At 33.3% G+C, this 12309-nt stretch overlaps 1 protein-coding gene across 2 annotated transcripts in view; it reads left to right on the forward strand.

The window, feature by feature from the left end:
• Nucleotides 1–11283, forward strand: part of LOC136032658 (pancreatic triacylglycerol lipase-like) — a 109341-nt gene extending 98058 nt beyond the window's left edge. For both annotated transcript variants that reach the window (XM_065712943.1, XM_065712944.1), the window contains exons 11-12: nt 5999–6190; nt 11072–11283. In XM_065712943.1, coding sequence (XP_065569015.1) covers nt 5999–6190; nt 11072–11228 — 349 coding nt within the window. In that variant the 3' untranslated portion in view covers nt 11229–11283. The remainder of the gene's footprint in view (nt 1–5998; nt 6191–11071) is intronic.
• The last annotated feature ends 1026 nt before the right edge of the window (nt 11284–12309 follow it).

Raw genomic sequence — 12309 nt, forward strand, 5'->3', positions numbered from 1 at the left:
AAAGGAAGTTTTGGTATTCACATTTAGGCATATCATAATATCTGATAGAATACTAGAATTATAAATAGTACTTATGGAAGTAGAAGGATAAAATTAGGATTTAACCAATTCATCTAATTAATTCCAAGGAGTGAATAATATTTTGGTAACTCTCTACTCATTGTTAATATTGAAACGAAGTTAAGTTGGAGTCAGTTAACCTCTTTTTTAGTATTCTAAACCTATTATCATAAATTTCAATTTTATACTTCAATGCCTCTGTGATTTTTACAAACTTTCAAATTTTAGCGTTTTCCAGCTTTCTTTTGTGTTTGAAAAAATTGTATAGAAAGATTGAAGAAGTCAAACTTTTAATTGATTCTCCTTTCACAGCTATGATTAATTCTAGTTTCCAGTTGATTTCAGTTTGTTCTTCTAATCCAGAAGATAATAGAAAACTTCTTACAATTTCTGTAAGAAAAAGGGCAAATGTCTGAGCCATTAATTTTTCTTTTGTTTTATCATCGGAAATGAGACCAGACTTTTTCTATCCCTTTGGAATATATCTTTTCAGACATAATTTTGTTTAAGTCTTAATATTTAGACAGAAAATTTAAATTACGCATGAGCTATTGATGTCAAAAGGGGGGGGGGATCCGGCTCTATTTTGAATTTCAAGTAAAATACTGTACATGGAAAGTTTTTCCAAATGTTTTCTAAAAGGATATAATATAGAAACAAAATGTGTAAAATACTATAAGAAAAAAAACAATAAACAAAAGAGCTTGTTGTGGATGATTTACTCATCCACAACAGCAAAAGGTCAAGTAAACAGTAAACAGCAAAAGGTCAAGTAAGCCCTTTAGAGCTGTAATTTCTTTAGGGAGAATACTTTCGGACAGGTAGATTAATACCACCCTCTGCGGAGTTTCCAGGATTAGTTTCATCCACTGCGTTTTCATAATAAGTCTATTTACTACCAAAAGTAAATAGCCTTTTAAGTTTCGAAGGCCATTTTGTTCTCTTCTTTGCCCCCCCCCCTGTTTTCTGTTTGATATAGATATTATGTTTTGTATTTCCAGTATATCCATGCTAGGTTTTGACTATAGAAACCAATAAAATATGTTTTACCTCCCGTGAACAGGACCGGATTTAAATCTTTGGTGCCCCTAGGCCTAAATGTTTGGCGCCAATAGACCCAAGCATTTTTTTTTCGGGGAGACACAGAGATTTACGGGAAACCCGTGAAAATTCGAGGATAGTAGAAGCCCTGCACAAAATACAGGTGACGAGTGATGAGTCCAATGTAATGCAAGAGAGGTAATGCTGAACTCTCAGATGCCGTTCTTGGGAGACATCTGACAGTTTATAAGCGGCTACGGAATTCTTGTGTTGTTCTGAAATCAGGTGGCCTGTGTTTACCCCCCCCCCCTCAGAAAATGCCACCTCGGAAAATGTTTCCCGGACAACACCCCTTCCTGCGTAAAATACCCTCGGGAAAATACCCCCCGCAGAAAATACCTCCTCGTAGAAAATATCCCCCGGAAAATACCCCCGAGGAAAATACTCCCTGAAAATACTTCCACCGGAAAATGCCCCCCAGGAAAATACCCCGGCGCTATGCGGAGCATATCAAACAGTTCGTTGTAACGAACTGTAGTAAGGAGCGAACCGGCTCAATAGAAACCAAAACTCTAAAAAATGTGGTTTTCATATCAATAGGTACATCAAAAGAATCGCATTCTAATGCTGATTTTAAATATATAAGTTTAATCAAGTTTAGTCTTACCCATCAAAAGTTACGAGCCTGAGAAAATTTGCCTTATTTTAAAAAATAGGGGAAAACAACCCCTAAAAGTCATAGAATCTTAACGATTCTAAACGAATTAAATAAAAAAAAACTAATTTTTTTAGCTGAAAGTAAGGAGCGACATTAAAACTTAAAACGAACAGAAATTACTCCGTATATGAAATGAGTTGTCCCCTCCACAATCCCTCGCTCTTTACGCTAAAGCTTTTAATTGTTTTAAAAAGTAGAATTGTGGCAAAGAGTCAAAATTTAGCGTAAAGAGCGAGGGATTGTGGAGGGGACAACTCATTTCATATACGGAGTAATTTCTGTTCGTTTTAAGTTTTAATGTCGCTCCTTACTTTCAGCTAAAAAAATTAGTTTTTTTTTATTTAATTTCTGAACGTTTTTGAATTAATGCATGTTTGGTTTTGGCTCTCCGCACATAAATTATTAAAATGAAATTTGTGTATTAATTCTTTTTTTGGCTAAATGGCTTTCTATTAGTTTTGATCAGACGATTTTGAGAAATAAGGGGTGGAGAAGGAGGCCTAGTTGCCCTCCAATTTTTCGGTTACGTAAAAAGGCAACTAGAACTTTTAATTTTTAATGAACGTTTTTATTGGTAAAAAATATACGTAACTTAAGAATTAACTTATGTAACAAACTTTCATAACCTTATATTTTTATTATGTATACGAGGGGGTTTGTACCCTCGTTAATACCTCGCTCTTTACACTAAATCGTAAGTTTTGTCCCAATTCTTTAAGAATGACCCCTGAATCAGAAAGGCCGTAGAATAAATAGTTGAAATTACTAAAATTACTTTAGCATAAAGAGCAAGATATTTATCTCCTCCTAAATACCTCGCTCTTTATGCTAAAGTATTTTTAGAACCCCTCATATGCGTAATAATCTTTGTTCGTTTTAAGTTTCAATGCTACTTCTTCCTTTCATTTGAAAAAACGTTTTCATGTTCATTTTTCATTGTTTTCTTATAGTAATGCTAGAGAATCCTGCGCCCTTGTCATTGAATTTTTCTTCCCCCATGACAGATTCCTCCAAGGAAAGATCCTCCAACATAGCCCACCCCCCTCAGCCCCACCCCCAAACAAAATAAAATCCCCCTAAAAACGTCTGTACACTTCCCAACAACCATTACTATATGTAAACACTGGTCAAAGTTTGTAACTTGCAGCCCCTCCTCCAGGGACTGTGGGGGAGTAAGTCATCCCCAAAGACATAGTTATTATGGTTTTCGACTATGCTGAACAAAATGGCTATCTCAAAATTTTGATCCGTTGACTTTGGGAAAAAAGGAACGTGGGAGGGGGCCTAGATGCCCTCCAATTTTTTTGGTCACTTAAAAAGGGCACTAGAACTTTTCATTTCCGTTAAAATGAGCTCTCTTGCGACATTCTAGGACCACTTGGTCGATACGATGACCCCTGGGGAAAAGAAAAAAAAAAAAACAAAAAAAAAAAACAAACAAATAAACACGCACCCGTGATTTGTCTTCTGGCAAAAAATACAAAATTCCACATTTTTGTAGGTAGGAGCTTGAAACTTCTACAGTAGGGTTCTCTGATACGCTGAATCTGATGGTGTCATTTTCGTTAAGATCCTACCACTTTTAGGGGGTGTTTCCCCCTATTTTCCTAAATAAGGCAAATTTTCTCAGGCTCGCAACTTTTGATAGGTAAGACTAAACTTGATGAAACTTATATATTTAAAATCAGCATTAAAATGCGATTCTTTTGATGTAGCTATTGATATCAAAGTTCAATTTTTTAGAGTTTTGGTTACTATTGAGCCGGGTCGCTCCTTACTACAGTTCGTTACCACGAACTGTTTGATTTTAAATCACACCATCAGATTCAGCGTATCAGAGAACCCTACTGTAGAAGTTTCAAGCTCCTATCTACAAAAATGTGGAATTTCGTATTTTTCACCATAAGACAAATCACGGGTGCGTGTTTATTTGTTTTTTTTCCCCAGGGGTCATCGTATCGACATTCAAGGGTCATCGACATTCTAGTGGTCCTAGAATGTCGCAAGAGGGCTCATTCTAACGGAAATGAAAAGTTCTAGTGCCCTTTTTAAGTGACCAAAAAATTGGAGGGCACCTAGGCCCCCTCCCACGCTCATTTTTTCTCCAAAGTCAACGGATCAAAATTTTAAGATAGCCATTTTGTTCCGCATAGTCAAAAACCATAATAACTATGTCTTTGAGAATGACTTACTCCCCCACAGTCTCTGAAGGAGGGGTTGCAAGTTACAAACTTCGGCCAGTGTTTACATACAATAATGGTTATTGGGAAGTGTACAGCGTTTTCAGGGGATTTTTTTGTTTTGTTTTGGGGGTGGGGTTGAGGGGAAGAGGCTATGTGGGAGGATCTTTCTTTGGAGAAATATGTCATGGGGGAACAGAAATTCAATGAAAAGGGCGCAGGATTTTCTAAAATTACTATAAAAAAAAAACAATGAAAAAATAAACATGGAAAAGTTTTTTTCAGTTGAAAGTAAGGAGTAGCATTGAAACTTAAAACGAACAGAGATTATTACGCATATGAGGGGTTCTAAAAATACTTTAGCATAAAGAGCGAGGTATTTAGGAGGAGATAAATACCTCGCTCTTTATGCTATAGTATTTTTAGTAATTTCAACTATTTATTCTACGGCCTTTCGGATTCAGGGGTCATTCTTAAAGAATTGGGACATAACTTACGATTTAGTGTAAAGAGCGAGGTATTAACGAGGGTACAAACCCCCTCATATACATAACACAAATTTAAGAATATAAAAGTTTGTTACGCAAGCTAATTCTTAAGTTACGTATATTTTTTTACTAATAAAAACATTCGTTAAAAATTAAAATTTATAGTTGCCTTTTTATGTAACCGAAAAATTGCAGGGCAACTAGGCTTTCCCCACCCCTTATTTCTCAGAATCGTCTGATCAAAACTAAGAGAAAGCCATTTAGCTAAAAAAGGAATTAATATGCAAATTTCATTTTAATAACTTATATGTGGAGAGCCAAAATCAAACATGAATTAATTCAAAAACGTTCAGAAATTACATAAAAAAAAACTAGTTTTTTTTAACTGAAAGTAAGGAGCGACATTAAAACTTAAAACGAACAGAAATTACTCCGTATATGAAATGGGTTGTCCCCTCCGCAATCCCTCACTCTTTACGCTAAAGTTTGACTCTTTGCCACAATTCTGCTTTTTAAAACAATTAAAAACTTTAGCGTAAAGAGCAAGGGATTGCGGAGGGGACAACCCATTTCATATACGAAGTAATTTCTGTTCGTTTTAAGTTTTAATGTCGCTCCTTACTTTCAGTTAAAAAAACTGTTTTTTTTATGCAATAAAAAATAGCAATTGACAAGAGTATAATAGAAAAAAATGTAAGAAAAACATTTAGTTTTCCACTCAGAAGTAAAGAAGTCGATTAAGCCAAAAATGAGTTAAAATAAATTCGAATAGTTTTCCAAGCTTAAAACTACCCCAAATCACCATCAATAAATAAATTTAACCTAAAACAAACATAAATTACAATAAATAACCGAGTCAAACTCGAAACGAGCAAAAATTAACATGGGTATCATTCAAGTGCTGATCTATATTAATCACTAATGTAGGAAAACAGTCTTTCTTTTCTCCTTCTGTCTTTTTTTTATGTGTTTGTTCTGTTGCATTGGTGATTTCTCTTTTCATTATAAGTATGACTGACAACCCTTACGCCTTTTAATGACCAGAATATAATTTGCACTTTACTGAAAACTAGATATATTTTAATTTTATTAACTTTTTTTGACTTTGATAAATAAAGAAGTATTAAGACTATAAGGAATAAATATCTGAACATATATAGTAAACCGACAATCCACGATTATTATTTTTTTTTTTTTGTAAAGTGCAAATTATGTTCTGGTCATGAGAAGACATGGGGGTTCCCAGCCCTATCGTTTTCGATTAAAAATGTATTGAACAGTCCTTATTTATTTCAAATATATCATATTTTAATACCTGACGTCAACTGTACCTTAATGATTGGCTTACCACAGTCTACACAAATTTGTGTTAATACTTACCAATATTTTGTGACAAAACTGTATTTGCTAATACCCATCTCTATTATTTTTATCTAAAGCAGAAAAATCTAATGTTTAATAAAGTATTCATAGGAAACAACTATTAGAACTAAATCCTTCCTTTTTTCTAGGAAAATAAAGTTTGAGCCAGGAGCTTCTTATTCCTTTATGACCGACTTACCACAGCCAAGTAAAATAACAGTGGCGATTTTGGAGTGGAGACACTGGAGGAATTTATTCAATCCTTTTACATGGAGAATACTCTCTCAGCCTGGATTATTCGTAAATAGGATAGATATTGAATCTTTGGAAACTGGAGAAAGGTAGATAAATAAGTAAAATTAATTTGATCAGATCTTAATTAGAAAAGCTAATATTATTAGCTGATTTCCCAGTAGTTTTGAAAGATAAATTGCCTGATTTTTTCTTTAAATATCATATTGGGAAAATATTTCATTAACATGGTAATTTTAACATCATAACTTTACTTATATGGTAATTTTATTCACATGAAAATTTTAATTTGAAAAGCTGATATTAATAGCTCATTTTCTAAGAGTTTTGATAGGTAAATTTCCTAATTTTTATTATCATAATTAGCAAAATATTCTATTAACATTTTAATTTTCATCATTTTCTAGAAGAATGATGAGAATAGTGATAATTATTAACGAATAAAAAACGAAACGAAACAAAATAATAACAAGAGCAAATAGGAGGAATGGGATGAATTTGTAGAAATGATTCATTTCTAATGTCTGTTAGCTATATTAATAAAATATTACAAATACAAAAATAATAAATAAAACAACATTAATACCACATGAGCGACTGGGACTTGGGTAAAATTAAATAAAAACAAACAAGTTTTTTTTAACTGAAAGTAAGGAGCGACATTAAAACTTAAAACGAACAGAAATTACTTCGTCTATGAAAGGGGCTGCTCCCTCCTCAACGCCCCACTCTTTACACTGAAGTTTTACACTTTCTCTTAACTCTACCTTTTAAAACAGTAAAAAATTTTAGCGTAAAGAGCGGGACGTTGAGGAGGGAGTAGCCCCTTTCATATACGAAGTAATGTCGCTCCTTACTTTCAGTTAAAAAAACTTTTTTTTCTAAGTTAATTTCTGAACGTTTTTGAATTAATGCATGCTATGATTTTGGCTCTCCACAGATGAATAATTAAAACGAAATTTGCATTTCTATTTTTTTGGCTAAATTTCTTTCTCATAGTTTTCATCGAATGATTTTGGGAAAAAGTAGAACGGAGAGTCGAATGATTTTGGGAAAAAGTAAAAAAGGCAACTAGAACTTTTAAATTTTTACAAAACGATTTTATTAGTAAAAGATATACGTAACTTACGAATTAGCTTACGTAACGAACTTTTGTATTCGTATGCTTTTATTACGTGTATAAGGGAGTTTACCCCCTCAGCAGTACCTCGCTCTTTACAATAAATTGTCCCAATTCCTTGAGAATAACCCCTGAATCACAACGGCCGTAGAATAAATAGTTGAAATTACTAAAAATACTTTAGCGTAAAGAGCGAGGTATTAAGAGGAGGTCAACCTCTCACATGAGTAATAATTTCTGTTCTTTTTAAGTTTTAATACTACTCCTTACTTTCAGTTGAAAAAACTTTTTCATATTTATTTTTTATTGCTTTTTTTAATAATGCTTGAAAACCCTCACTTCCTTCCTGGAAATTTTCTTCCCCCATGACAAATTCCTCCATGGAAAGTTCCCCCAATATATCACCCTCTTTTCAACCCCTCCCCCAACCAGAAAATCCCCCTGAAAACGTCTGTACATTTCCGAATAACCATCACTATATGTAAGCACTGGTCAAAGTTTGTAACTTGTAGCCCCTCCCATGGGGACTTTGGGGGAGTAATTCGTCCTCAAAGACATAGTTATAAGGTTTTTAGACGATACTGAATAAAATGGCTATCTCAGAATTTTGATCCGGTGACTTTGGGAAAATAATTAGTGTGGAAGGGGCCTAGGTGCCCTCCAATTTTTTGGTCAGTTAAAAAGGACACTAGAACTTTCATTTCCGTTAGAATGAGTCCTCTCGCAATATTCTAGGACCACTGGGTCGATACGACCACCCCTGGGAAAAAACAAAAAACAAACAAACAAATAAACACGCATCCGTGATCTGCCTTCTGGCAAAAAATACAAAATTCCACATTTTTGTAGATAGGAGCTTGAAACTTCTACAGTATTGTTCTCTAATATGCTGAATCTGATAGTGTGATTGAAGTTAAGATTCTATGACTTTTAGGGGTGTTTCCATCTATTTCCTAAAATAAGGCAAATTTTCTCTGGCTCGTAACTTTTGATGGGTAAGACTAAACTTGATTAAACTTATGTATTCAAAATCAGCAATAAAATGCGATTCTTTTGATGTAGCTATTGGTATCAAAATTATGTTTTTAGAGCTTTGGTTACTATTGAGCCGAGTCGCTCCTTACTACAGTTCGTTACCACGAACTGATTTATCCTATTTACCAGAAAAGACTTTATGTCCAACTAGGAAAAGCATATGTCTGTAAAGTATTGAGACAGAAGAATGTATTTCGGTTTTTCGAAATATTTTCAGATACAAAAAAACGGAGTAGCTTTTATGGCATAATGCTTACGACTTTGAAATGTTTAAACAGATAGGTCGGGTTTCGTCATAGATATCAACGAAAAAGTGTTTTTCGTCTATTTATTTTACTTTTAGTGAAGATAACAGATATTATTTGCCCTGTTCCTCCACCATAGGCCCGATAGAAAAGTTGATAAGACAGAACCACGCATTGTTGATGCTATATTTAAACTGCTCCATAACGAAAATAGTAAATTACTCTGAATCCTCCTTATGTTTTATATCTTTACCCATTATTCAGCATTTTTTTTAACTCATGTTCTTTTGCAAAGGGTGACATACTTGTGTAATTTTAGTTTGTGATTTCAGTCTCTTACCGCTAAGTACAATGCATTTGTCTCATGACTAAAATTTGAAACTTAATTTTTTGAAAGTTACCCAAAAGGGTTAAAATATATTTGTGATTGCAGTTTCCTTTCAAAGAAAACCAATAAACTCTAGCTAAAGTTTCTCTATTCAAAAAACAATCTTTCTCTTTAGCAAAAGAGTAGAACGAAGTTTTTACTTAAATTCAAGATTCAATCGATGTATTATGGCTTACCAAAAATCATATCATAGATTCTTAGACTGTAAATTTTGTTTTTCATAGATTTATTTCACACCGAAGATTTATTGTAAAGAGTAGTGACTTGTATGACTTTAAATTTACAATATATATTGAGTCTGAACCAGCCTTAAGGCTATTTAGGCCCAAACAGACATGTAAGGCAGTTGTGTTTGTTACGCCCTTTTTTAAAGGACAGAAAGAGATCGACATCAGACAAGTACATATTACTGAATTTATTGCACCACAAATCAACGATTAAAAAATCTATAGGGTTAAAATACAATCAAGCGAAAATTATGTGAGAGCCATGGTTACAGGCCTCCGTTCTGAGGTCAAATTGACTAAGTCCGCCGAAAATGGAGCATCGTTACTAACCAGTTCCTTATCTACCCGTTAGGCCAGCCAGATGGTATTACTTAAATGTTTCAAGAATTTAGTGATACTACAGATAATGATATTGCTTAGACATTTTAATAAATAATTATTTAAAATATTTTTTTCAAAAATATACCCATGCTTGAATCAATATAAAGAATTAAATTTAAGGAATAAATATTTAGAAACTCAGATTTTTAGCACAGGTTTTTGTGTGTTTTGTAATTTATTAGTATTATTTTTTTATTAGGCTTCTTGTTGTAGAGAGTGAAACATCTATTAGGATTAATTAATAAATCTATTATTCATTAATTCAAGTCCAAAACAAGCAAGACATCAAAATTGGGCTGTATTTTTAATTGAAGTCTCTGTTCCAGGGTTGTGAGATGTGCTGAATTGTAGAATGAAATTTCCGTTATTCACATTTTTTGACGGTGCTTTTCACATTTTCTAAAATCATACAAATATACTCGTGGCAACAAGTTTTGATTGCTGACTTTAAAGCTTGCACCTAAAACTGAACATGTCAATATGTATATGCAAATTTATAATTGAATATGGTGAAGTTTTTTTGCTATTTTGCGTACCTGATTTCAGTTTTATTATAGAATTTGTGAATTACCGACTAAGGTTTATGCACTTTTGTTATTCTTTTTAATGTAGTAAACAAATATATTTCTAACGAAACATTTATGTTTTCTATTACGTAAAGGTAATTTTGTGCCTTTTTCCTTCTCATAACTAATGGAAAATTTTAATAAGTAAATACAAAAGCAGGTATTGTTATAAAATTATTTGCTTTATTTATACTTGTTTCCTATGTTATCAGAGTTACCAAAAGGAATTTCTAGAGGATCCAGGGTACACCCTTAAACCAATTTTTTCATTAGTTTTTGTAATTTCATTTTCTTAAACCTGAAGAAAATTCATTTTAAAGGAAGTAAACATGAAAGGGTGGATTGTCATGCAATTTCTTATTTTGTTTCCATTTTTTTCTCCTTTGTCAACAAAGCAGACAGAAGAGAGTCCTGGGGTCTACAAAACCCCTTCCTTCACAATTCCATATTACCTCTAAATATCAATTTTTTATGTCGACGCTATTAAGGACAAACCTCGTATCTGGACATTTTTTTGCAATTTTAGGGTTTTAAAACAATTTTAAATTTAAAAAATTGGCGTCATATCTTCAGTTATTCTGAAGCATGTTTAATAGACTTACAGATGGTGCAAACACATTTTATTTAATCAGGTCAAAAGAATAGAGCCTTTCTTAGACTTTTTCACTTTCCTTTAGCTATTATCTTAGATTTTTAATGTTTTACTGATCAAATAATGGTTTGGGATTGGCACTTGTCCGTCTGTAGACCTGTCTAAAATCAAAAAAACTCTGCTAATCATAACCATATACATAAAATTAAGTGTGCATGTTTGAGCGTGCGCGTGCAGATTTTCTTTTGCAAAGAGAAACAAGCCAAAATAATTAAGCTAAAAACGTGACAATAAATGCAGGGCCATTATATGTAAACTAAAAGAAAAAGAGTGTGTTACGAATAATAAGCTCTTGAGGACTGATCTGAGCTGCGGTTTGTCTACACTTATTTACTTATCATTGGTTTTTTTTTCAGGTTTACTCTTTGTGGGAACGATATTATGCTAACGTCAGGTGTTCGTACCGTTTTAACCGAAGACTCAGAATGTCGAATCCAGACTCAGTACACACAAGGAAGTCTTGGGTATCGCAAGCTGAAAAATAGACTAAGCATTTTTTCAAGGTTTTCTTGATCTAACTGTGATATTAGTTTTTGTTCAAACAAATATATTTTTTTATTTTTCTTGATTATTATTTTATGAGAAAGATTATGCAGTGTGTTGATTATTTAATTAGAAAACAAGTTTACATTTGGAACTAAAGAACAACATTAAACTGAAAACGAACAGAAACTGTCCTGCATATGAAGGGAGCTTTCTTCTCCAACCTCTCACCTTTAATGTTAAATTTAAATTATTATTCTACCCAAGGAATTTTATAGTGTCAAAATGTTTCCGGTTGGTAAGTATAGATATTCTATTTTCTGACTACCCCTCGAAACACTCGAAATAAAAAGATTTATTTTTCAAATCAAGTGCGAATGTATAAACTCACTAACTCTCGTGGTTCTGTCAAATAGTTTCTTATTATTTTTTTTATCACAACACATTTTTATTAGAACATTCGTCCTTGTGATACTAGTAGGAAAACTCATACTTTATCATAAAAGGCGTAGGGGGGGGGGCAAAGGGATGGCAGCTTCCTCATTTATTTTTTTTCATTGCCTTTCGATCATTTACTGCTCTTACAAAGGGTACTCTTGAAAACGATTTTTTTTAACAAAACTCATTATATAGTCAAAGGAACCCATGCAAGGTTTGTCGGTGCTTCCGTCCTTACATTTCAGAATACTAGTGGCCCAGGTCGCTCTTTACTTACATCCCTTTATGAGGAACTTTTTGATATACTACTACTCATAGTTATATAGCTTGAGAAAGATGAATAAACATCTTTTCTTACGCACATTTTTGAACTTGCCATTGCTAACCTCCTTTGTCGAATAGAAGAGAGGGCCAACTTGTAATAATCCTGCTTACCGTGTAGTGGAATACATGCTCGGTACTAGTGTGATCTACATAGCATAAAATTTACCATGCGTAAGGTAATGAAGTTTGACATGGCAGAATTGGAGGAACCAGTGGAACCGTCTATCGACAAATGAATTAAAATCAAGTTATTGGACTGTGAAGAAAAAGGTAAGAGCCATGGCTAATTGGAGAAAAAGCCAAGACAGAAAGCCTGAGTGACAGGCAAAGCTGGTATAAGCCTTTTTTT

Source organism: Artemia franciscana, chromosome 11, assembly GCF_032884065.1.
Source record: "Artemia franciscana chromosome 11, ASM3288406v1, whole genome shotgun sequence".
Classification (NCBI taxonomy): domain Eukaryota; kingdom Metazoa; phylum Arthropoda; class Branchiopoda; order Anostraca; family Artemiidae; genus Artemia; species Artemia franciscana.